The sequence below is a fragment of the Xiphophorus maculatus genome, chromosome 6 (assembly GCF_002775205.1).
Source record: "Xiphophorus maculatus strain JP 163 A chromosome 6, X_maculatus-5.0-male, whole genome shotgun sequence".
NCBI classification, from domain to species: domain Eukaryota; kingdom Metazoa; phylum Chordata; class Actinopteri; order Cyprinodontiformes; family Poeciliidae; genus Xiphophorus; species Xiphophorus maculatus.
Genome location: NC_036448.1, coordinates 14634723 through 14661228, shown reverse-complemented (window position 1 = coordinate 14661228; position 26506 = coordinate 14634723). Strand labels below are relative to the sequence as shown.

The 26506-nt window shown below is 37.6% G+C and overlaps 3 protein-coding genes across 3 annotated transcripts; 1 reads left to right on the top strand and 2 right to left on the bottom strand.

The window, feature by feature from the left end:
• Positions 1-1208: 1208 nt before the first annotated feature.
• On the bottom strand, positions 1209-8579 carry ubxn7 (UBX domain protein 7). Its single transcript, XM_005796004.3, has 11 exons — positions 8490-8579; positions 6551-6704; positions 6312-6376; positions 6158-6223; positions 5913-6025; positions 5398-5544; positions 4996-5086; positions 4257-4387; positions 3520-4021; positions 2546-2625; positions 1209-2092 (listed from the first exon to the last, which is right to left on the bottom strand). Exons 1-11 carry the CDS (start codon positions 8557-8559, stop codon positions 1931-1933), a joined length of 1581 nt encoding a protein of 526 aa, XP_005796061.1. The 5' UTR covers positions 8560-8579; the 3' UTR covers positions 1209-1930.
• Positions 8580-9033: 454 nt separating this feature from the next.
• Positions 9034-15397, bottom strand: ppp1r7 (protein phosphatase 1 regulatory subunit 7). Its single transcript, XM_005796003.2, has 10 exons — positions 15295-15397; positions 14096-14191; positions 13870-13925; positions 13686-13751; positions 13367-13497; positions 13109-13271; positions 12885-13001; positions 12698-12802; positions 12478-12564; positions 9034-11194 (listed from the first exon to the last, which is right to left on the bottom strand). The coding sequence occupies exons 1-10, from the start codon at positions 15332-15334 to the stop codon at positions 11018-11020; spliced, it is 1038 nt and encodes a 345-aa protein (XP_005796060.1). The 5' UTR covers positions 15335-15397; the 3' UTR covers positions 9034-11017.
• Positions 15398-21603: 6206 nt separating this feature from the next.
• LOC111608807 lies at positions 21604-25452 on the top strand. Its single transcript, XM_023334953.1, has 6 exons — positions 21604-21867; positions 22926-23108; positions 23193-23450; positions 24289-24387; positions 24639-24656; positions 25016-25452. The coding sequence occupies exons 1-6, from the start codon at positions 21801-21803 to the stop codon at positions 25096-25098; spliced, it is 708 nt and encodes a 235-aa protein (XP_023190721.1). The 5' UTR covers positions 21604-21800; the 3' UTR covers positions 25099-25452.
• Positions 25453-26506: the final 1054 nt, after the last annotated feature.

Sequence of the window (26506 nt, the reverse complement as noted above, 5' to 3'; positions counted from 1 at the left end):
CCCCTACTTAAATATTTGTGCCACATATATTCACTTTTAAAGAGCCTTTCAGATTCTGAGCTTCTATGAATTCAGCTTGAAACAGACTTTACAAGCAAGAACGTCCTCAAACATCTCACAGCTGAAAGTGTGAGAAACATCACAGCTGATGTGATGTTTCAGCTGTGATGTTGAATATAGTGTTCAACATCTATAACTATCTAGTCATTTTAGATAAGACATCTAAAATAACTAGATGCCTAGTTAGCCGTGGGGAAAGCTAACTAGACTAGATGTCTAGTTAGCTAGACGTGGAGTGGAATATTCACTCCACGACCGGTGGAGTGAATATTGTTTCAACAAAGGTTCTGCAATGAAACGCTTGAAAGAGCTGAGTTTAAGCAATCTTCATTGTGAAATGACTCAGGATTGTTATCAGAAACTGCAGGTCACACCAAGCAGTACCAGCAGGAAGTAGTCGGTCAGAAACTAAGGGAACGTTTTTTCTTTAATGTAGGCTGATCTGAAACTAAGTGCGTGTGTGAGCTTATTTAATACTAAAAAACTGCCTGATGAAATGTTTCTGGCATATTTCCAAACAGATACTAAAAGTATTGGTGAAAGCTTGTGACGGATAGACATTCAAGATTGAACCCAGTACCTGCAGTGCCGCTTCAGATATTACGGCTGTAAAGTGGACAATCAGCCACATTCCAGTCTGCGGTGATCGCTAGGGAGGAGAGCTTCTGATCAGAAAAAAACTGCTACAGCTTTGAACTTAAATGTGAAGGTTGTCTGTAAATCCACTCCTACCTCTGTTTATGGATTAAATTATGCAAATCTTCTACAGACTCCCTGCACTCTCCACAAGATAAAAAACATAACAGGATATTATTACACAATTTAAAACCTGCAGTTTTATCCTCATTAGCGGTTTCCACATTTGTTGTTGATATTTAGATTTACACATTTTTCGTAGCAAATCTTAAAAATTTAATTGTTTTGTTTAAAGTGCCAAAATATTTGATTCCTTATACAACCATCTTGGCATTGGCAAAATGATCAATACTTAAAATCAAGCAGTGTCCAAAAGAAGAATAGATTTTTGTCAGCTGGATATTGAGTCTCCCTAAAATTTTTCTTGAAACATTAGGCATCTCTTTAGAGTTACATTTTAACCTTTTGTTTAAAATATTAAAATATTTAGGAAAAGATCAAGCAGAATGTCGTGGATTTTGGTGGTTATATTTCAATATGAGCATGTTTTGTTGGCAGCATATAAAAAAGAAACATCGGCTACGGCTAAATGTCAGTCTCACTACGCTGTCTCTGCTCGTCGTAGGTCCGACCGCCTTCTTTTTTATTCCCTTCTGCGATAAAAAAAAAAAGACATCTTTATTTTACTTGCAATTTTTGGATCTATTCTTCAAACACTTCTGCTTTCCAAGTTCCAAAATTCGAAACAATGATGGAGAAAAAAAGAAGAATGAACCTTCCTTTACTCGTCCATGTACAGAAAAAAAAAAGAAAACAAGGAAGAGCTAGAAAATAAACTCTGACATTTAATCTACATTTTGGGAAGTAAAAGTATTTTTGTACAAGTCTCTGGTGGCCCACAGTCAATTAGTGATCTGTTATCCGAGGTTTTATGAACAGGTGAAAACAATGTGTTTTCTGCTCTAATGTGCTGCATTAGTCCAGAATAAACATTGTTTAGAAAAGAAACCGAGTGCTGATATCTGAAGCACCTTACTGGCCAAACTGTTGAGCATTACAAAGGCATTAGACTGTCAGCGGAAATGAACAGTCAAGGCGGTCCATCCTTAAACATCAGCCCTGTCAAAACAAGCAGAGTCTCCTTCAGAACTGAAGGTTGGCCCAGGTTGTTGATGTGTGAATTGGAGAAGTCTGTTAGAGATACAGAAGCAGAAAGTAGATGTTTATGGGATGGCTAGTTCCTTTCCTGAACAAAAACAGTCTCCTGTGGACAAAGCCCCGCCTCCTGTAACGTGATGTCATAGTCCAAGTGGGCGAGCTTTCTCCTGGGGAAGTTGGTGACGAGTTCAAAGCGTTCGTTAGGGTAACCCTTGGACTGGACGTGTCTTACCAAGGCCTTGGAAGAAAGAGAGGAACAATGTTAGCTAGTTACGAATTATAGTTTCACCTGTATTCAAATTTCTTGAATTTTCTTCTACAGCCACAAATTTCAATGTCAATCTGAAAGACGAGAATCTTAGAACATCAATTTTTAAGACAGAATCTCAACTGAACTCAGGTCTGGATACTAAACCTATGTTGTTTCAAGTCTTTGCAGCCTCTGACAAGTTTTCTTTTCAAAACGATGTGCACTGTTAGGTTTTCACCACACAAGGTGTTTTTCATCAGGACCAAAAATATTCATCTTTAGTCTCTCGTGTTTAATGTGTCCCCTACACTTCAAACATCCTTATGCTAAAAAGTAAAATACATTGAAATCTGTGGCTTTAATATGACCAAACATTGAACAATTTTTGGGAATAGATACATTTATACGTTATTAATATAATTGATTGTGGATTGAACTCACCAAAAGTTTAGCTTTTGAAGACAAGGAGATCTGTTCTCTCTGCCCGTCTGGGTAACGAAGCATTAGCCTGGCTTTGGGGCCTTTGCAAAAACAAAAAAATAAAATGTTACATTTATTTCTGCAACACTGGAGTTGGATTTCTGCAGCTGCAAGAATAAACAACGGTTTAATCCAGGGTTAAACTAATATAATGTAAAGCTTAATCACAATATTATTAACTTGGGGGGGGGGAGATAAACAAGAAAATAAAAAAAGGACACAAGGGCGGGAGACAAAAAGAAAAAAACAAAAAACAAACAAGGACCGGACAGAGAGAATGAAAGAAAGAAACAAAGGTGATAAGCGGGTATACAAAAGTTATAAGAAAAATACATATAAGAAATGACAAAATTTTAAAGATTGACTAGACAAAGTGTGGAAGTACTATTTTGTACATGCTATACACTTTAGTTTTTAAATCATCTTCCAGATCAGAAACAAATTTGAAATTGATTCTGCTCGTTTGGTCTTGGAAGTCAAAATTGGATCTGATAATTAAGCCAGAACTGAGTACAGAATCTTGATACAAATCAGAAAACCATTGTGGCTTCTTAAGTGTTGGGCTAAGTAGTTAATAATTCAAGTTGATAAGGACATATCTGAATCCACTCGAGGTAGCCTAAATATAAAGAAACATGTCTACATATAAAGAATGTCTTATTATGTTTGCTGCTAAGGAGGTACAAACTATCAGAACTACAAATAAGCTGGATTCCTCTTCCACACAAATTTCAGTATGTTTTATATGACCAGCATCCATGCTGAATCTGACCTCAAGGTTGGAAACAGACCTCCAACTTTTCAAAACAAGATTCTGACTTAATGCATTCAATAAATTTTTCGATTTCTTTACTTGGAGCTAAATTCAAACTTCTGACAGTGATATCGTACACAATCATTCTGGAACAAGCCTTAAAGTTAGTAATTCTTCATACCATTGTCATCAGGACAGTCCACATCACAAGTTGTGGTGCTGATGCTGGAGGTTGCAGCAGCTTTGGCTTGAGAGGCGCAATGATTCCCTCCAGAGTCAGCTTCAGGCGGAGAATGAAGCGGACTTGGAGCTGAGGGCTCCAGGTGGTTCTTTTTGCTCTCCTCTTTTTTGTGGCTGTGATTGTTCTCTTTGTATGGAGATTTCCTGTGGGAGGAAGTGGAACTATCGGGATGTAGACGCTGGTGGGCGGTGGTGACCATAGCGCTTGGTGTGTATTTGCTTGTAGAACTTTTCTCTTCGTGTGGTGCTGGTGTTTCACTGTCTGAGCCGTCAACAGAAATGGGTCCCTCGCTGTCCGAGAAAGGCTCTGCGTCGGATTCGTCCTCTGATCGGGGGGAGTCGGGTGCTTCGTGGACATTTGACGAGTCATAGTGGGTCTCCTGTAGCGACGCTCGGATCGCCGCCTCCAGCTGGCTGTCTTCGCTGGCGTCAATCAGACTCTCCTGGAGGAGAAAAGGCAGTGAGCAGCTGGAGAAGACGGATCAAAAGGCAGTAAAAATTGTTTTTGTTGTGTTTTTTATTTTGAGAAATGACTGACATTAAATCAAGTTGACTCTTTTCAACGCAACGAGGAAGCTCCTAGAGTGGTTGCAAGCCAAAAATACGAAATATACAGAAAAGAGAAAAAGATTGAACTGAATGGGTAGCGTGGCGCTGAGGGTGAGATCACACACTCACTGAGCGTGCCCGTTTGGCAGGAGGGGCGTTGCAGGTGGGCCCGTCGAGCTGCCCGTGCTCTGCCAGGAAGCCGGTTGCCTGCTCCATGAACGACGCCACATCCAGCTGGTTCCACTCCACCATTTTTTGCCCTGAATTTGAGACGGTTGAAATTGCACCTTAATAACAACATTTTATATTTAAAATAAAGAGAGTCCTAATTACATACGTTACGCCTTCTAAGCGACTGGATATCAGGCTATGTTAAAACTGTACGTGTTAATGGCCAATTGAGATGGTTTGCTATTCAGTATTTTTTTATGTGGGGGTTCACAGGACATCCGACTCCTGTGAGAACACTCTACAGCCCTGAAGAAGATGTGGCCTTATTTACGCTTGTATTTATAAATGGAAGTAAATTTGGATGCTGTACATGTCACCATGTGTGCATCAACTCTGTTGTATTCAGAGCGAATAAAATTATAGCTGGCTTCATTTTTGCAGTAATCTTCATAAAAACTGTTGTTTATTTTGAAAAATCTGAGCTCTGGCCAAAACTGCTAGCAAGTTAATGTGAAAAGTGGGATTAAAGACAGAGAGCTGAAACCTGCAACTCGGAACAACGGTAAAAACGTACAGGTGTTCAATACAGCAGCCATCACAACATCTGCCATGCTTGTTTTGCTCACTGTTACATTGCAAGAAAATCAGAATACTAAATCATTTAAACGTTCAATAAATATTCATCAAAGCTTCTCACCTGTGCGTGGATCAAGAATTGAAATGTAGGGAAACTTGTTGAGCTTATAGAACTGGATGTACCGTTGTCCCTCTTCACTATCATGATAAACCTGCCAAGATAAAAACTGTACTGTAATGTGCAAACACATTTGAAAGAAAAAAAAACAAATGAACTCAGTAAGATGTGCATGAAAAACAAGAAAGGAACAAGATTCCTCTCCTGCTGCTGAGAAGCTACAAAAAACATGTTTATATATTTCATTACAAGAATATAAGTATGATTAGTTTTCTCTTGATTTCTGTTAAAACATGTAAATCATCCACTAATGATAACAGCATTGAAACTGACCCTTCCATGCTGAAACTGTATTAAGCTCTTACTGTGCACTGGTCAGTAATGAAGTTCCCATAACCTGCGTACCTGCCAAAATATAAAGTGTTCTCGGATGATATTCTTCACGGCATCGTTGCTCCACACATCTCTGTTGAGGCACTGGCACGCAAAATCCTGAACATTCTGTATGTTGATCATGAGCCACTTATTTTCAAGCTGTCCACAGTCTTTAGCCTAAAAGACACAGAAAACAGTCAAATGCCATCAAATATGTTTCAACAATTTATCAAATCAATTTTTAAATATGAAATTGGCAAAAAACAAAAAAAGATGCACTTGAAAATTACTTGAGCCCCATAATAACTGACCCATAAAACAACTGTTGCAGAGTAAAACCGCTCAATGTTTTTGCTAGAGGGTTCATATATAACATAGATGTCCAGTTCCACTTCACTGATAATTTTATGAATAAACAACTATAGAATAAAATGACATTCTGCCGGTTTCTACTTTCCCACCTGTGATCTGAACAGCCATTGTTAGAAATTACACAAAAAGTCCAGTTAAACTGAAGAAAGGTGAGGTGTAGAGTGACTCCTCACCGTCTCAAAGCTCCCTTTGTGCATGAGCTCAATGGGAGGACGGAAAAGGTCTGCCAGAGTGCTCAGTTTCTTGTCCACTGTTCCACCGTTACGCAGCTCCTGTTCCTGACGAACTTTTAGAGGAAAACATCCCAAATTCTTATAGCAAGTTAACACAATACAATTGAAAGCTTAAGAAACTTTATAGTCAACTCCTGCCAAGAAGAATTAAATATTACTATATATTAAATATGTAAAGTACACACTCGTTTCTGTTTGAAAGTCTCGGAAACCGTCAAATATAGACCGAGCTGGCCGTCTTCGCTTTGGTACTGAAAACATGAAAATATACAAAAAATATACATATTTCAATAGCTGTAAGGGACAACATTCTGGTCAAAATTAGAACCTTTCCAGTACCTCCAAACAGAGGTTCAGGCTCCACTAAAATGTCCTGCTTCTGAGGAATGGGTGCTCGTACTTCACTGAAATATTACATAACACATAGACAAAAGCAAAACGTTATTGTTAACTGACACATTTCATTGAGAGCTTTGCTCTACCATCTCAATAAAAATCAGATCCATTCTGAAGGTAAAGATGACACCATCAGTTTTACTTCAGTCTGTGGAGCTTGTGGAGTTAAAACATAAGCTCACTCTGTAGGGGGCGCTCTGCTGCTCGATGCTGCTGAACTGGAGCTGGTGCTGGGCTCCTCTGCCATCCCACCTCCATCCAGGAACATGGTCACCGCCATCTCCAGGTTATTGTTGCATGCTTCCAGCATGTGTTTTCCAACACTCTCTGTGGCCCCTGACACAACGACAACAGCCAATCAAATTTAACATAATGCTGTAGAGAGTGTGAAACATTTCACTGTTCAGAAAATCTATTGAGAATTAATCAACAGCTAATTTAACTCTCTCACATTATTTTAATACATTTCCAGAAGGGCAAATGTTCATTTTAAAAACATTGATAAAAGCAAGTGAAAAGAAAATGTATGATAGAAAAGCCACTAAAATTGTAAATTTTTACAATTTTAATGAAACACGTTGCAGCTGCCCAAATAATTGATTTGATAATAGGTGTCATGGCACTCTGAGGTTTATTACACACACACACACACACACACACACACACACACACACACACACACACACACACCCACACACACACACACACACACACCCACACACACACACAATACTGCTTCACAATTACACATGCTTTTTTTCCCTCAATATTGTACATATCTAGCCCAAGGATATCCTATCATTACCTGTAGAATAAACTATTGGACGTTCTTTCCCCCTATTTAAGTCAATGCTAAAAACAAATAAACAAAGATAAACAATTAGATTATAAAATACTAATTGAATTACATAAGTGTTATTGAAAACACTTATGTATGGGCTTTGTTTATTCTTAATCTGTACTGCTGTCAGTCTTTACCAAACACTCTTGGAAATATAAACAACTTTTTGATATGACATATTTTTTACATATGAAAATCGTGTTGGTATGTGGAGGATTAACCGGAGAAAAATCACGTACATATTGCCATGTCTCTAACATAAACCTCACGAATTGTTTTAGGCAATAGGGTTCTGTGACAATTGAAGTTGCCAAAGTCGCATTTGGGGTTATTTGTTTCTGGAAGGACAGCAGGAGCAACAACGAGTTTTTTTTTTTAAGTCTGAAGTTTAAATTTTATTGCGAATTTATAAGCCAGTTACTGCCTTAAAGTAAAATATGCACCAGGTTTCAAAAAATCTGAAGGAAATCACAAAAACGAAAAACTACATTTCATGCAAGTCACTCGAAAAAAAACCCTGAAAAGTATTTAAATCATCCATGTCGAAAAATATGTTGTAAGTGGACATATACAACACATTGATCGTTTCAATAATTGTTAAAGCGTCAAAAACCCAACAGCCAGTCGAAGTCTTCCGCCTGTACTGCGCATGACCGTTTCACTTTTCAAGTCTGATGGCCCCTGTTCTCACTCTACTCTCCTCTTCTTCAATAAATAACTTAAAACCGAAACACTGTACATCACCTCAAAGCACTTAAAAACTATTTCGTATGATTGTGCTGACTGTCTAAGGCAGAAGCGGTATCTGTCCAGGTACTTTAAGTGACGGCGACGGTTAATATGACAGTAACCCGACATGAGGCCGGAGATGAAGAAGGGGAATGTTCTACAGCCGACGTCCATTCCACACTCACGGAAAAGAAGCCATCCAAAAAGCAAAAAAAAAAAAAAATTTAAAAAATACTGTCGAGACTAGCAATGTGTTGAGTGATATCACTTTAACAGGGAAACAAATTGTCTGTCGAATGAATAAGAAATGCAATTTTCAAAGCAAGTAGCTGTGTAAACCTTTTACATGTAATTTTATCATAGTTTAGCTAAAACTGCCTCTGCTTCTCCACTCTGCAAAGCATTGACAACGAAGGAGCCACAGCGACACTAAAGCGTCCATTTTCCTTATCTGCGCGCTGCTCCGTATATTTTGTGGAAAGATAACTAGAGCCTTATGACCCCCCAAAGCAACCTATTATTTATAAAGCTTAATGTAAGCTTATTTTTACCTGTTATTGCTGTGAATTGTTGTATTAACCCGTTCGCCTCCGGAGCTGAAGTGTCTCCGAGCGCCGCCATCTTACCGCCACAAACAACAACATACAATGCAGCGCATGCGCTTTGTGGTCTTTTTCGCCTCTACGTCTTGTGCGGCGCGAACCGGCTACAAGCTGGTGCTGCATTCTGGATCATGTAGTCATAATAATATATGTGTTTAAGGCATACAACGGACTTCAAAATGAATAACCGTCACTAAGAGTATCTTTATGTAGTTTCTTGTGGTTCTTATTGTTTCTTATGGATTCATATGATAGTTAAACAGATTGTACTGCCCATAAAATACAAACTGAAATGTTAATGTAAACTAATTAACATGAATAACCTTAAGTAAACTGGTTTACAACTGCAGTTATTTCCTGATTCTATAGCTATATGGTCTGAAGTGTGACGTAGGGGTGGATAGTAATAGCTGAATGCAATCACATAACTTCATATCAAACTTTGAAAAGGTGCTGGGCATGACAAGCACAATGAATGAAACTACACATTTTCTTCTTAAGTAGTGTAACTTTATTCTTATTTGCATATTACATTCATTTTGCAAAGAGCATCAATTCATCAGTTCTGACAAGGAGCTGAAAGCAGTTTGTTTTAATGCTCCTACTTGACCAGTGAGGTTTTGTTTTGTTCCTTTTCAGAATCTCACACAAATCTGTTGTGCTGCCTGGCACAAACACAATAAAACATCACTTTACAAAGGGAGGGTGACGATGGCACAGGCCACCTACATTATGAGATGTCCAGTATTTACAAACAAACATTGTGGCACTTCCAATTCAGTTTGCTATTTCTTTTTATTTAGGTAAACTGAATTTAAATTAACAATCATATTAGTAATGCATAACGTTCTTGTAGACAGTTTCAGTAGGATCTCAAATTTTTAACATTAGGTTTTAAAAAGGCAATTGCTTCCTTTGACAACTTGTTGCCATTTAAATGACTTACGCTATGGTATAAACTAGTTTTATCCTGACATTTTTATGTTTACAAAAAATTGGGCCCATTTGTCAATTAAAGCCCAGTGACACAGACATTAGATGAGAAGAACAAAAGCGAACTTAGTTTAGCACTTTATTTAATATTTGCTTTCTGATAAGTTATTCTGTGATCTTTAATCCCTGAGGTGTGACATCTTTTTATTTTAAAGATGCATCACTAGTCAGTTGGACCAGGGAGTTATTAATGAGCACCTAAGACTTATAGACAACAAACTTGCCAGATAATGTTAGATTTGACTAGTCTTGTCATTATTTGATCTAAACAATCCTAAAACAAGTTTGATTTGTTAACATTTATAAATTCTAATAGTAGACTATTCATCTCTAAATGTATTTGAATGTTTTTGTGCCATCGCTGAGTTTATTTTGCATTTGTAAACACTTTTTGGTCGGTCCAGCCATTAGAATATACATTTAACTCTGATTCAATCTACATTTTATTGTCAGGTGTTTAAATAAAATGAATGAACCACCTGGTGAAAGTAAATGTGACCAAAGGGGGTAATCAGAGGCTGTTTCAAGCTTTAATGCCTAACAAAAAATGAGATGGTACCATGGATGCCATCTGAATGGAAAGTTTTTGACATTATCATGAGTTTTACTGTACTGCAGGAGTCTTTAATCAGCTGTTAAACCTATTTCATAAAATATTTGAAGGAACAGACAAGGCTGCCAAGCAACAAAAGATTTCCCTTTGTTACGATGTCAGTTTATTTATAATAACACAGAAGTAAAGAATGTCGTTCTTTAAAAGACTGCGTGAGATACTTTTCTAGCCTGCTTTTAATTATCAGATGTTTTAAGGCTTCAGTTTCTATGTTTCTTTTATTCTCTAGGTCAAGATATTAAGCAAGCTGAAGCAGAAATAAAAAAAAAACATTTGTTGATTATATTGTTTTCATCTTGTTACAATTTCCCTTTAAATGTTTGATCTTGAACTGGTCTTTTCTTCAGGTTCAGTTATGCTAACAGCATCAAAGTGGCAAAACATACAAAAAAAAATCCAAAAATCCCCAGAACGGTAATATCTGTCTCCCTTTCCACTAATATAAGAACAGTGCAACTTCATTGATGTGTTTGGTAAGAACGATTCCTTATTTTCCTGATGGCCACAGCAAGTCTGGGGAGCCTAACTGTATCCCACATGCAAACAAATTTGAAACAAAAAGGGAAAAAGAAAACAAACAAACTACAAAGTGCAGAAGAAACAAGAGGAAATGAGCGTAGGGTAGTTTTCCATTTTCACCAGTTCCGCCTTAATAAATAAAAGCTTGAAAACAAAAGCATTGATTGAGGTTTGCATGAGTGCATACATGCATACACGTATGTTGAGTGAGTTCTGTGCTGGAATGTATATCCTTTTTGGAGTGACTTTATGATATTGTGAGGCCAATATGTTTGAGGAGGTGTTTTAGTGTGCAGGGCAGGCAGGGAGGTGAAACACTGAGAGGTTTGGCAGGTGGGTCGTACACTACAGCTTAGAAGCGAATAAAGGTAGCGTCGATCTGGCGCACAGTGGGTAGTGCCAGCATGATCTTTCTTCTGTACTGAGGATCTTTCTGTAGAGGGTTCCTCTCCAGATACACCGTCTCCAGGGACTTGGCATTCTTCAGCTCGTCAAGATCCGACCAGTTGTCTATCTGATTATCGTTCATCTGAGGAGAGATTCAAATACAACACAAGTGTAAGTTAAGAAAGTTTGACTTTTAGTTACTTTCTCAATTTGTATCATAAGTGCAGCAGTTTGGAGCTTTTATTTTAGATAATCAAGTCAGTGTGTTCACATCAAAGATGGCTTCTGTTAAAAAATGTCCAGGTGGAGTTTTGGATTGACAGGATCAGGGTGGATGGAGGTGTTGGGTTGAGTAGACAAGACATGAAATGTAAGGGTAAGATGAGATTGGAGAGGAAGTGTAATCTACAAAGCAAGAACAGCAGCAGCATCAGAGTCTAAGTGAAAGAAGAGATCTTCCAGTGACTGTCTAATCTGAAAAGTGCACTGATCAGCAGAATCTGATAAGATATTGAGGACAAAGCACAAACTGCCTCGTATTTAAAGCGCTGAGTGAATTTTGACTGCTAGCCCCAGATTCAAGACAGAGTTCAACCAGATATTCCTTTGGTATGGGAGCATCTGGCTATGAGACATTCAAGCATGTGCTCCTGTCAGAGCTCTCAAGATTTACTCCACCCGCCTTCTTTACTGTCACCAGCTGTACGTTCTGAAATGGACGTCTGATAATGCTACAGAGGCCTGGCTTTCACTAGGACCATGCGCACAAAGTTTTCCCTTCCATTTTCTGAGAATATTTCTGTATTTCCATATAGCCTTCCTCTTGTTTTGAAAACAGCAGTTGGTTTATTTGTTGGTAATATCCTATGATTGTTAGGTCGTCTGAGATTAAAACAATCCAAGAAACTTTGTAGAGTAAATTTACCATCACTGGCTGTTATTGTTCAAAGGTAAAACTCTTGTCCAAAAATGTTCTACAGTAATAACCGTCATTTGCAGTATTAATTAAGGGAAAATGCAAAAGAAAATACAGGTTTCAGCTGCCCAAGTATGTTAATTTTATGTTTCAACAAGCAGCACTAAGTCATAGTCTATTTACAGAGGACACACAACTCGGTTAAGGCATATCATGTTGATTTTCCAACACTTGTTTCTTGAAGTCTCGGTTAACTATATATTCAGTCATATTCAATAAATTAGAATACGAGGTACGATAAGGCCGTTTTTAGAAAAGAAACAGACGACATAATGCACCGAACCTGTCATATAAATTCCTGTCACTGAGTGCTTTACCACTCAGTGAAGTTTTAATAGGATCTCCTTTGACAACTTAAGGCTAAAGTCTCAACTTGAGGCTAAAGTCATATAAATGTTATCTGAAAGCTAAATTGTAAATAATATTCTTAAACTCAAAGCAATCCCTACCCAGAACTCCTGCAGCTCTGTCAGATGGCTGATGTTCTCAATTTTCTTTACTCGATTGGCAGCAACATCCAGCGTGCTGAGTTTTTTCTGTAGAAAAGAAAAAGAAATACATTAATGAACATTTACAAAATACTAACCAAGCTGTTGGGACATTTGTGCGCCATTAAACATGTAGCTGTCATGCAGCTCTTATTGGTAAACAGAAGCTTGCATAACTCACGTTGTTCTCCAGGCCCTCTAGGACCTCAATGCCATTGTGGCTCAGATAGAGCTCTTTCAGGTTGATCAAGTTCTGTAGTCCCTCGATTTTAGTAATCCGGTTGCTCTGCAAAGGAATATGCAGGAAAGTAGTGATCACTCTTCTTTTAACATTGTTAAGGTGGTGAAAATACTTTGTTTGCAGGTACCTGAATGCTTAAAACAGTCAGGTTGTGTAAACTGTCCAGATTCTGAAGCTTTGTTATTTTATTGGTTCCAAGAAACAAACTTTGCAATGAGGAAAGAGCGTCTAGGTTCTCGATGACCTGCGAATACCAGTCAACAAGATAGAGACATGGTCAAATTAAGATCACATCGCGTTATTTTATGGATGGTTTAAGAATGTAACTTAAACAGACTCTCTTTGACTTACCCTAATACGGTTCGAGCCCAGCTCCAACATTTCCAGACTTGTGAGGTGGTCCATGTTGGAGATGGCGGTGACTTTGTTGTGAACCAGGAAGAGTTTTTTAATTTTGGTCAACTCCTCCAAATTCTCCACTTTCCTCAGAATGTTAAAGGAAACGTCAAGCAACCTGTGGGTAGATTGTAACCAAAAAAATTATTTTAGTCAACATCAGGTAGGTATTTTCAGGCTTAAATATACATATTTTCCTCTAACCACACTTACTCTAATTCTTTGAGGTTGCTCAGGTTCTCTAGTTTGCGGATCTGATTGTCATAGAGATCTAGTTCTCGTAGCAAGCTCAAGCTCTCAAGGTTTTCTATCTTTTTGATGAGGTTCTGTCTTAAGGATAGTGTCTGGACAAGCAGAGAGACAAAGAATAGAAAAAAAACCCTATAAAGTCATTTTGAAGAAAAAAAAAACCCTCCCAGAATATGATCTATTTTTATAGATCAAAAGAGTACAAAAATAAACTCAGTTGTGCATACTGCACTCACATCTCTACTTCCAAAATCAATAAAACCTAAATATCCAGGTTGCTTACTTTAGCCTTCTGTAGAACTTCCAATCCTTCGATTTTTCCAATACGACAATGAACAAGATCAACATCCTAGGAAGAATAGGAGAACATCAGCTGACAATGTTCACACAAGACATTAAAGGTATGAGTTTATATGACAATAATAAAATAACAGGCAAAAAATGCTTTAATGAAAACATCTTCTAACCTCTTCTTCTGGGTCCAAGGTTATGGTGTCCATGTCAACAGGGGACTCTTCTTTACCTTCATAGAGAACAAAATGACACTTAGGAAAAAATGGAAAGGCGATGTAATTTAGCAGAGAAAAATTCAACCTACAGGAGCTGCCTGGCCCGCTTTTAATCAACTATGTGATTCGGAAACATAAATAAATCAGTTCCTGGCTGTTTATGTGGGAGCAAAGAGTGACTCACTTGTGCTTGCGGGCTGATTTGGGTCCACATCGCCGTTGATACTCCTTCTTCTGGTGTCATCATCACCAGACTCTTCAGACTCACCTCGTCGGTCCACTGACATAAAGAACAAGATTTATTTTATTACAAAGCAGCAGAGCTTTTGTATAGTCACACACTGTAGGACAATTTTCATGTCATTCAATGCCAATCTCCATTTCAATTACTGAGCGTATAGGTGAACCTGTGACTGCTGTCATTGCTCCAGTTGGCTGCAGTAACAGCTTTTTATTTACTTTGGATTACAGTTTTGAGAATAGTCAAAGGTGATGTAACTATGCCCAAAATATCATTCGTTGTCTATTTTTAGCGACAGAGCTGAAGCAGTCAGAAAATTTAAATACTTTCAATTTAACAAGTTTCAGTGCAACCAGAGTCAGCGCAGAATTTATACTTTCAAAAGGCTGCAGCTCTCTCAATATGTAGCCCTCACAGATGAACCTAGTATCAGTTCAGGGCTCTACTGGTGATATTTAAGAAGAAATATAATGTTTTGCCTTACAACTCTGGTGAAAATGTTGTCAACATACCTCCTGAGAAATCAGAGGATGGCTCGAGAGTTGGCATCCAGAGCTGGCTTCAAGCTACTCATGACCATTACATTTATTATGAGAATACACGGTGTGCCCTTTGTAGCATGCACTGGATAAGTGTGCGAAAAAGTTAACACTTCGCCCCCACAGACTTAAAATAGTGGCGTAAGGATCACTTGATGAAATGTCTCGGCAACATTTCATTCTTACCAATTCGTTAGCGAAGATAAGCAGTTTCAAATTTGCAGACTCAACAGACTGCTAAACATGCTAGGTAGCGCGGCAATTGACTGGACTACAGCTAATGAGCTAATGAGCGAAAATCGAAGCATATTAAAGGGAAATACGGTCCGAATAATACAGGTATTCGTGTTTCCTACAACACTGCACTAGCATATATACCAACAACCGCGCATAAACACAAACTGACCAGATGTTAAATAAATAACGTCAGCTAACGCTTTGTGTTAGCTGACAAAACCAGGATGAAGGTCTGGGTCTTACAAGAATAACGGCCCACCCGGACCGCCAAAACTAAACAACACACAACCTGTTTAAAATAATTTATACTCTCCCCAAACCGCACAGCCAGATCACGTTGACTTCTTTGAACATTTTTGTACTCACCTTCCATTTCTTGATGCTCTCCAACAGACAGAGAAGCCATGTTTTCTGTAAACACTCCTGACAACCGCTTGGCCAATCCTGTGGAAGTAGTTGCTACTATCGAACACAAGAGGACGCTGTTGCTAAAAAAAAACAAACACGATGAGTAAACAAAACAGTAGTCCAATGCTTTTTATTCAGTATACTTTTATATTTTAATTATTACATGTAAGTGTGGGAGATAATTTAAATAATAATTACGTTGCAGTTTAAAGGTATTTCTACACGTTGTCACATTAAAACCCTCAGAATTTAATGTACATAGGAATGTTTTGATATAAACCAGAACAAAGTACTTCAAAATTGCAAAGTGGACTGAAAATTATAAAATATTTGGTTTCTTTTTTTTGTCACTTTGACAAATGAAAAGCTTAACATGTGCAGCTGTTTTAGCTTGCTTGAGTCGATACTGTATTTCTTTTTGTGTATCAACCTTACACATATTTACAGATTCAAATATCTGCCCATTCATCTTTGCAAAATAGCTCAAGTTCAATCTGAGTCTCAGAGGTTTTCTTCATGCCCTGTATGTAGCTCCAACAACTTTGGTCAGCTTTGCTGTCTCTTTTGGATCAAAAATATCCCCACAGCACAGCATGATACCACTACCACCATGTTACACAGTTGAATAGTGTTTTCTCATTGATATGCAGCAAACCATTGGATGGATGGCCGTCAAAAGATGAATGCCATATTTTGGTAAATTTCCACTTCTTCAATAACTCTTCAAAATACTACAATTTGAGTTGTTCAAAGCTTCCAATATTTTTTAAAACCCAATTTTATTATCAACCTTTCCGTAGCTTTACTGCTGACCTTTGAGGGATGTCCCTTGAACTCAATGATCCTGTTTGCAATCTTTCACAAACCTCTGATGCCTTCTCTGAACAGTTGACCATATTATGAGATGCATTTACAAACAGCTAGAATGTAGGTGGTTTACTGCTCTGTCCTTGTTTTAATCAGGGTGAGGCAAATTTGCTAACCATAGCAACAACTGTAGTTACATCAGTAAAGTATCAGTCCACTTGTAATCATTTTAGAAACTCTTTCATAATGATCAGGATTAAAGGAATGTTAAAGTTTGTGTTGAAGGAAGGTTGAAAAAGCTTCCCAGTATTAACTCTCTTCCTGTTATTCATTACTACCCAACATGCATGCCGTTTTGTTGCAAAACAAAAACAAGGAAATTTTTTTTCCAGAGATAGTTTCAGCTAGAAAACACCCTCTGTTTGTGTATGTGGTGTACTAACTTTTGTTGTTTTTGTTTTAACCAAGAGCAATTTTCTTTCAAAGTTCGGCCAACACATTCATAACTTTTCGGTATTCAGTAGTGCTCCCTTTTATCACATTGCCTTAACAAAAAGCCAGATTTCTCCTTGACACAAAAGCTTTATCTTTATTACAGAACATGACGTTTGCTCCACAAACCTGTTGGAAAAACTTTCACCGAATCTTTTAGAAACTCTAAAAGCAAGGCTTAATTAGTAACGGGTCGTTTAGTCATTCTGTAAAACGTAAAACACACCAGAGTAGAGTAACGGCTAAATCGTAAGCTAAGGAATATTGGTTATGTGAATATATCAGTACAAATTTTACAGCAACAGCTTGAAAAGGATAAGTTTATGCCATAGGTAACAATATAACAAATGCCCTACAGAATTACATGAAGCATAACTGGTTGCCTCCTAAAAAACATTATTCTCCCACAGCCCTTTGTTTATACAGGCACTTCCCATCTGCATACCTTCCCCTTTTAGAGCACGCCTGCACAAGATCGAGGCTCTTACAGTTGTCCAAGGCCCAGTGAAGACATTAGGATGCAAACAATTCTTCCTTATCAGAACCTTGCCTAAATACCACTTTAAAGGTAATAATAATATTTTCAAAGCATAAATGAGCTTTGCATATGAAGTTAAAATTTTTTCCCCCTGTTTTTACATGTTTTTTCTGGGGGTTCTCATGTTTCCTTCAGAAATCTTGTGATAGGTTTGCTGGGCATTTCTAAACAAACTTTACATCAATAAATGAGATTGTGCGTTATTAGTTTTTAATTCTTTGATGGGTTTTGATGGCTCTCACCTCTAGGCAACACCTGGTTCAGGGTTGGCACGAGCACCAGAAATGGAAACGAACAAGCGTGTCATGTACTTAATGTGGAAAACATCATGTTTTATATGTTCTGTGTATACACACCAACAGAAAAGCACTTCAATCCATAAGATAGGAATATATACAATTATTGCTGCAGTGTTCTCTTACAAAAGGTATATGTGTCAGAGTGAAAAGATCTTTGCGGCGTACACATTTGTAAGTAGCTAGTTTTATTTGTCGCAGACAAAAAACCTTGAAGCAAGAAAAAAGAACAAAACGAACAGTCTCATTTATTTTTATTCACAATTCATCTGTGTCACAATGGTTACAAATAATTTTGGAGAGCAACTGGTTGTTGCGCAACACCCCCCCCCTCCCCTTCTTTCTCTACTTTCTCACTCTCGTACTTCCTCTTCTGAGAGGGGAGATGTGCTACCAGCTCTCCTTCTAACGGGTTAATTGAGTTTCCTAAATCTGCTGGGATTTACCCTGTCCAGAACTGAAGTAAACTCTGTTTAAGCTGGTTTCGAGAAACGATTCGCCTGGTTTCTGACAGCCTACATCCAGGTGTCCCAACCTTCTTCCCCCTGTGAATTAGCCAGACTGAGCAGCCTGCAGCCAACTAGTTTCACAGAGCACACCTGTTAACGGTTGCTCGTTCTCTATTTTACAACTTGCATTTGTTATTGAACCAGGTAGGTTTTAGTGACTCGGGCGAGTCCCAAGGATGATGTTTTACATTTGGGCTACCAGCAACCTAAAAACATTTTCCACTTTTTCCTCTCCAGAATCAAACATCACAGCTATTTTACAACCATCAAAGAACTTTAAGGCGACTCATTAACTGAATGTCCACAACATCTTTTAGATTTTCTTTATGCTAAATATTTTATTAGTAAGGCATTTTTGCAAGGGTCAGTACAGCTTAATTCAGTAGCAGAAATAATCAAATAAGTAAAATCAATCATCTAGTCTATCTTTCCCTACTGCTGACACTGAGAACTAAAAAAGGGAACCTTTGAGAGAGACGGACGGAGTTTGACGTTTCGAACCCCAGACCTGGCCTGATGATGAAGAAGGTGTTGCAGCAGGAGGAGAAGTTGATCGGCGAAGGCAGGGATCTCTGTAGGTCTGATGAGCTTCTTCTCCGCATGGATGGTGAGGTCACACAGGAGTTGCAGGAAGGAAGGCACCAGTTCTTCTTCTTTGCCTTTGTTCTTTGTCTTTGCCTTTATCTTCATCTTTGTCTTTGGGGTCTGAACCCAGTTGATGAGAGAAGTGCGATTTGAAGCCACAGGTTGTGGGCCTGACGGGTTGGTCCCCATGCGCAGGACAGTCTTCGTCTCTGTGGCCCCGGCTCTTCTTCAGCTGCAGAGTTCTTTGTCCATCTCGATCTTGGCTCAAAGCTGCCTGGAGGATCCAACCAAAGATTCCTCTCTTGCACTCACCTTTTGTAGGGTTTATCCACCCTTTTGGTGTGTTTGCATTGGCTAGCACTGTTGCTGTGCTTGTTTCATTGGCTGACTGCTTGGACAGATGATCTCATATCCATCACTGTCTTACAGACATTATGTCCTGATGTCTGTGCTAATGTCTCAGGGTTGCTCAACCTCCTATGTCCCTTGCCTGCACAACCTTTTCTCTGAATCGTTTACGTTGCTCAACAATCTGTTTCTAAATAAGGCGTTGATCATCTCTGCTCTCCTGTTAGTTCCCCCTTTTCCCTTAACCTTTCACCTTTCACCTACCATCTACCTCCAACATATCAGTGATGCTTAATTGCAGTTACACCTTCTTACACCATTTCAAGTTCAATGTCAAAATCACATTTATCACATTTATTTTTTTTAGCTTCTCTGATTTAGCATTCATTTATAATTTTATAACCATAACTTATTAATTACTCTTATTATAATCTTAATGTGAGTTATTACAGATGTTTTTTTCTGAAAAGAAACCAAGAATAATCCATGATTCTAATTATTTGATACCAAAGTTACAGTTACTTGTTTTTCTTTTAAGTGTTCCCACAAATGTAAGTGTAAGTATTATTATAAGTAAACCAATATAATTATTTTACTTTGAATCTTATCCAATTACTCAAAATGTTTAGATTTCATTCTTTAAAACTTTCATGCTTTAAAATAAGGAATAGTCTCAGCTATTTTTATAAATCTGCAGGCTGGAAACTTACCTCCTCTTTTTCCAGGAAACCTGCTTTTCCTGTTTCCTGACTCTCTCTGTCTGACTATGATTTCTTATGATTAGATAGAAAAAAGAATTAAAGCAAAGTTTGCAGGAGACAAAAACAACACACACAACCAGATTTATTTTATTGACATTCAAGTCTACTGTTGGGCCTTGATGTCACTTGAGTGATTCATTTTAAAGATAACTTTATTTATTATTACTGTTAAACTAAAATCTCCAGCATGGGGAAGTGGGATGAGCTCGGGCTTTCTTGACAAACTACATGGAACCCGGGGACGAATAACATTAAGGTTTCTTCACATGGTTTTGGGAAGCAAAACCTTTTCTGTGCTTCTTTCAAATATTTCAGAAAAAAACTCCTCCAAGCAATTAACCTTTAGTTCTCTCCTAGCTCCTCCTTTTTGCTCAGGGCTTTACCCATATTTCTTTGAAAAACCTGAAAGAGCTAAGAACAAGTTTGTGTTGTTATGGGAACTTACATGTTTTTGCTGTAGCATTAAGATGAGAGTTACAATCATCACATAAGCTTAGAAAACAGAATAATTAAAGATAAAGCCATGTATTTGCATGAGAAATAATAGTTTTGTTTATAAAGGAGAAAGCACCTCCATTCTTTTTCATCAACAAAATGTTAAACATATTATTCAAATTTATAAAGAAATTAAAGGTGTCTCGAATTCATCTCAACACAGAATACATGGAGGTTGTATTAACTTTAACTTCCTCATTTCTCACAAAAATATGCATGATTAATACTTGAAGGCAATTTATTCTACTTAGCTTTCACTTTCACCCACCACTATCTACAAATATCCATGGGAGGTTAATATCGGATTCCACATTGAAGGTAGGACAAACCAGAACAGCTAAGGAGTACATTATCCACTTCTGAAAAACTGGAAAGTTCTAAAGACAGAACAAAATACTAGATATTTAAAAAAGAAGCTCAGGATTTCATTGGGTTTTTTTTTCCATGACCAAATACACAAAAAAAGCAAAACAGCAATGTTCTTACACAATGCACAACATCCTGAGGTGGATGATGATGTTCAATAGTGGATAAAATTTTTGTCAGCAGTCATATTTTTTAATTGCTATGTTGGTAAACAAAACAGAAACGTTCCCTCAATTTAGTGTAAGAAAAGCTGAAGTTTCTCACCAACCCCAATTTTAAAATGGATCCAATATGGCTGCCACTTGGTATGTTTGTAATTTATTTATGACCAAAGAAGGCTAATATGTTTTTAAATTGTACTTTTGACATCTCAGTAACATTAAGTATTTCTAATACCTACATGTTAATTGTTGTTTGAATACATAAAATGCAAATATATTGCTTGTATTGCAAGAAAGCTGATCACTTAATGGCAATGGGAATCCTATTGATTTTGCAAATTCAGGTGAATTGAACGCATCATTATAATGAATATTTTTCTGCATACTGGACTATCAGACACTGTAGAAACAAATCTTTTGAAGGAGGTTGCATAGTCGTGTATGTTTGATCTATGTAGGAGAAACAAATTGTCAGAAGTGCAAATTTCAACAAATATGTGCAACCTCTGATATATGGTGGCCTGGAAATAGCTCCAGAGCCAATAAAATGTTTTGCAGGGTGCCATAAACAAAGCACAGGAGATAACCCACGACTACTAGCACTGATAAATTCACCTCTCACTGCACTTCAGGAAAGACATATTGTGAAGGTCAGCTCACTCTGCCGGACTGCAGGACTACACAGACTTCGTATTTTCAAAGACAGAGAAAGTTGGTGGACCACTCTAAATAGATTTTATTTTGTGCAGAGTCATTGCTCACTTTTAGCTTAGCTTTCACACTTGGTCTGTGTGACCCATCTTTCGTTCCATCACCTCTTCGGTATTCAGAGGAATAAGTGAACCTGAAGGCTCCTGAGAGCCAATAAGAGCCGCGCGCAGGGCTGTATTAACATAATATCAATATCTGCGTTGCTGAGAAAAGGGGCGGGGAGTGTTCTATGCTGTCAAGCAGCGTCTTTTAAATGTTGGAGTTGATGTGCTGGACTAATTCTTTGCGCTCTTCCTAAATGGCTTAACATAACCCTGGCAATCTTTAACCTGTTAGACGCTTCTAAGCGCCGAAACTGTTAAAACCGCAACGGACAAAAAGCAGTCGCCACGGAAATGCGTTTCTTTACCTTTGTTCTCATTTTTTTCAATCATTTATCGAGCGCCCTTCCTCTTCACGTAGGTAAGAAACTTGACATCGCTTTTCATTCGGTTAAGAGGATAAACTAGAAACCTGTGCTAGATCTTTAAACTGTTTAGAATTTTTTTATTTATTTATTTATTTTTTTTTACCTTAGACATGACTGTGTGGGTCGGATCTCCAGATATTCCAACGACACTTTTTAAAAAATGACTACGGCAACAATTGTTGCGATTTTGTGCAAGATGGTGTTTAATGTGTTTACATCAGACTGAGCGTTCAGTTCCAGTGTCATCCTTCATGAAACAAACAAACAAAAAAAGTACCAGATTAATGTTAACAAGGTGAAATAATCTGCATTGATGGTCAAAATCTCATCTGTTCCGTTGGACTCACTGGACTAATATGATAGAGATGCAGTTCATTTTAAATGTTGCTTTCCTTAGCAAAAAAAGAAGCAACGAAGAAGTGCTGTAGGAAGAGTATTAGGAGCTATTTGTAAGATTCCTTTAATCAGTGCTTTTGCTTTTGCTTTTTGTTTTTGCTCAGGCAGAGCAGCATACATACGGGAGACATTGAGTTCAGTAGGTTTTATGTTATCTACTGGTAAAAGGACCTCCACCTGTGCCAAAACTGCAAAGGCACGAAATCGCAAACTCACTACCTCGCTGAGGTGATACAAGTTGCATAGATGGCCAATAGTTCATCTGATTTCCCCCCACTGTGCCATCATTCCATGTTAGACTGGAATAACATGACACAAATTTAGCTATTTTTAAATCTTGCATTCCTTAGGATCAAGAAATAATACAACTGTTAAAGCTACAGTAGGAGGAGCTTATAGCTTAGGAACTATTATTCAGAATGCCCTTTTGGTTTTACTTTTACTTTTTGTTTTGACTCAATGTTGAAACTAAAAATGAAATCTATTTGTTAGATCACAATAGAACACCTGAAAAACTGTACATTTCCCATTTGCCAATACTGATCAGTAAAAGTATACATTTTTAACTTGGTTATTTTTAATCAAGAGCTTGTTTTAATTCTTGCATCTGATTTCCCACTATTTTGTTTTTAATCCCTTTCCTATGTCCTTTCAGATGCCATCATAGTTCAGATCCAGCAGTGGGGGGTGGTAGGAGCTCAGCATGTCGCAGAGCAAGTTTTGCTCAATGGAATTTCTCTCTCAAGCCCAAGCTGGGAGGTCCAGAGCATAATTAAAAGCATGTCTGCTAGTGACCTCCTACCTGATGGAATCAGCAATAACCAGACTTCAGTTCTAAGTAAGATGATCTCGATTTTGTGCAAACCAGATAATGATGACCTTATTTCATAATTATCAGTGTATGTTGATACTCTCCCTTTAGGAAATCATACTGTCCTTCGCTCTCGGGAATGCATCATAGAGGGCTCTCGGCTCCACTGGTCTGATCGGGTGTTTTGTGACGGCAAGGTCTTCCTGACCCTGGAGCACAACAACACATGGACAGCCCATGTGCCGGAAGCGAAGGCCCTCAAAAACCTGTGGGACCAGGAGGTGGAGCATTCAAAGATTGAGAGAAGTCGTCTACAGGAGGGATGCATTCAGCTGATGAAGGAGCTGAAGCTTTCAGAGGAAGAGTCAGGTATTGTTTGTTTTTTTTGTCTTTTTCAGACATTTTTTTTTAGAGAACTTTAGCAGATCTTTTTTTATTTGTCTCCTGCCTTATTATTAAGAAGCTACGTTAAAATGCAGGTCATGTAGTCAGTTTGCCTTTTTGTGCCCCTGGAGCTTTCACCTGTCTTTTTCAAGAATAAAAAAATCCCTTTAACAACCAATATCATAAAACCTACTCAAAGTCTCGTCTAAAGACATATGCAGTGGAGCATTAGCATTTGTGCTAATGGAGCATTTGTGCTAATGCTCCACTCCACCCAAAAGCCCTGATGATCGGAATTTGAATAATAGTTTCTAAACTACAGGCTCCTCTTACTATATCTTTAGCTGTATTAACACTTTTGAAGTTGCACTTTTTTATTCTAAGACATTCAACATCTAAAATGAGCTGCATTTCTATCATATTATTCCAGTCCAACAGAATAAACGACTTATTTACTACCTATGAAACTTGCATCATCTTGGTTGCTGACATTAACCTGGTACCTTTTTGCTGGTTTCATAGAAACCAACAAAAAGGTTTAACTGTTGAGGTTAAGATAACTGCATGCAGTTAAACGATGTGGTGCTGTTGTGACTGAACTTTGACTATGAAGCAAACAAAGGAAACAACAACACACATCTGATTTTATGTCAGAACGTCACGGTATTTGGGTGTACATGGATACAAAAGGGTTTGTTGAAAATGTACAAAATGGAAGTAGAAAAGTAGTGACATAAGAGTTCAAACTGGCATAGTCTACCATTATGCTGTTGACAGTCATAGTCATTTGAAATGTCATTTGTTTTTCTTCTTCTCTATTTAGTTCATGGAATTGCTCTGCCCAGATTTCTGATCCCTATCTTGGCTGTGACGGCATTTTTAATGCTAATTATAGTGACCATTCTTATCTCAAGAGGCTCTGGTGAGTGAACAACCGTTTTCTCTTTCATTTTTTAAAACTTAGCATTGCTTATCGTGATACAGAGAAGTACAATTGAAGTTCCCATATTGTCAGCCAATGTCTGCTTGCTTCCGTCTTGACTTCATTTTTGAGTCTGATGACTGCTAGGGTCACAAAATACACCGCAATTTGAGATGTCTCATCAGTATGATCTTCCATAGTTCAAGGAAATGTAATGTCATGTGCTTTGTCTTTGTTCACAATCTGTTTAGGTCTAATTCACCCTGGAGGTAAGAAAAACAAAACTCCTACTGTTTCTGGATGCTTCAGCTGACATTCTTAAAAGATTGATAAAAAATAGTTAAATATTAAATGTACTAAAAAAAAAAAAGAACACATAGCCTTTGGACGAGTATGTACTACTTGATGTTTGTGGGTAGGTCATGTGGTTTTTCTTCACCATCCTAATTATATATGTGCAATGTGACCTCAGTTGCCCGTGTGTTTTGCTTGATCAGCAAGTTACATAAATCTAATTAGGTACAGTGATGACAGCTCTTTGAACAGGTCCCCTGTTAAGTATTTACATTTCTTGCTTGCTAATGAAGAAATAAAATGGGATTGATGTTCTTTTTTTTTTTTATTGCAGGGGTGATCGGCTCCATTATCCATTACCCCAAAGATATAACTCACACTGCTGATGAGAAGGAATCCTGTTACAGAGCACTGTGACTCAAAAGGCTCATGAATACAAAGTTGCTTGTGAATTGATGTCTTTGTCATATGTTATGTTTTTCTTATTCTCTTTATTGCTTATGCTTATTTTTTTTAAAAAAGTAAATTACTTAAAGAAAAATTAACACAAGTGTTAGATGCAGTAAGTTGTTCACATTCTTGTCCACACCAATAAACTCTCCACACAAAACTTGACATGTTCCTGAACACCCAATAAAACAGTGCAAACTAATCCGAGCTCTCTCACTGTTCATCAAGGATGTTTCAAAAACTAATGGTATCTTTTTGCTTTTAAAAAAAGTGTATTTTAAATAACATGTACTGTTTTTGTATAAAACCTGACGTGATTTTTCTATAACACTATATTAAACTTTATGAAAAGATCCTATATTTAGTTAAAGCAGAATATTTATGCACATAGTCAAAACAACAAAACTCTCCAATCACTCTATCAGTGAGAATATATAAAAGATTTATGAGTAAGGAAGACATTTTCAGAGTCCAAATGTAAAAGTTAATCATTTATGCAGTATTTCTTACTTATGAGTGCATTTTAGTCGAATGTTGGTTTTCTTGGACAATGGCTGACAGTGCTAACACACACAATGGTACTCTGTGAAAATGCATGGAGGCAGTATAAAGAATTTAAAAAGCGCTTTTGTGGGATTCCAAGATAATTCATGTTTATTAGGAAAAGTTGGATATTAGCAACACCTAAGATGTCAAATGTTAAAAGTTTCTTCATGGCAAATTGTTTTCTTTTGTTTCTGCACTGTCACTCAAAAAGCAGTCTTTTGTGATAACAATACATTAGAATATAATTTAGAAGTTAATTTCACCTATTCAATAGACCACATAGATTTGTTGCAGAGAGAAAAATATGAAACCTTGTTTCTTCCAATGTTGATGACCATGGCTTATGGCAATTAAAACTCTAAATTTAGTTATTGAAACATAGAATACCGTTAAAATGCAGAATTTATAAAACAGAAATGTTAAACTTCTTTATAGTAGTGTGAAGCAACTCCTATTATAATGTGTCAGGGGTTTATTAAAAGGCATAGTCTTTAGTTGGAATTGATGTTTCAAGAGGGACCACACACAGATATCCAGGATCATATGGGCTTACTGTCAAATTCTTTGTCCCTCCTCACCCAGAGAAAATGTCAGAATTGTTTTAGCTTGGCTAAGAAAAAAAGGAATGCTGTTATTTGGTTTGGGGAGGTGGGGGTTCAGTATCTGAGTCCAGTATGAGGTGATTGTGGGAACCATGCCATCTGCTGGTGTTTGTCCGCTATGTTATTTTAGCACACTTGAGGCTACCCTCTGCTGTAAAGCTTTCTGGAAATACTGATTTCATTTTCAGCTAGACTTAACACCATTCACTACCTGTACTATGACCACA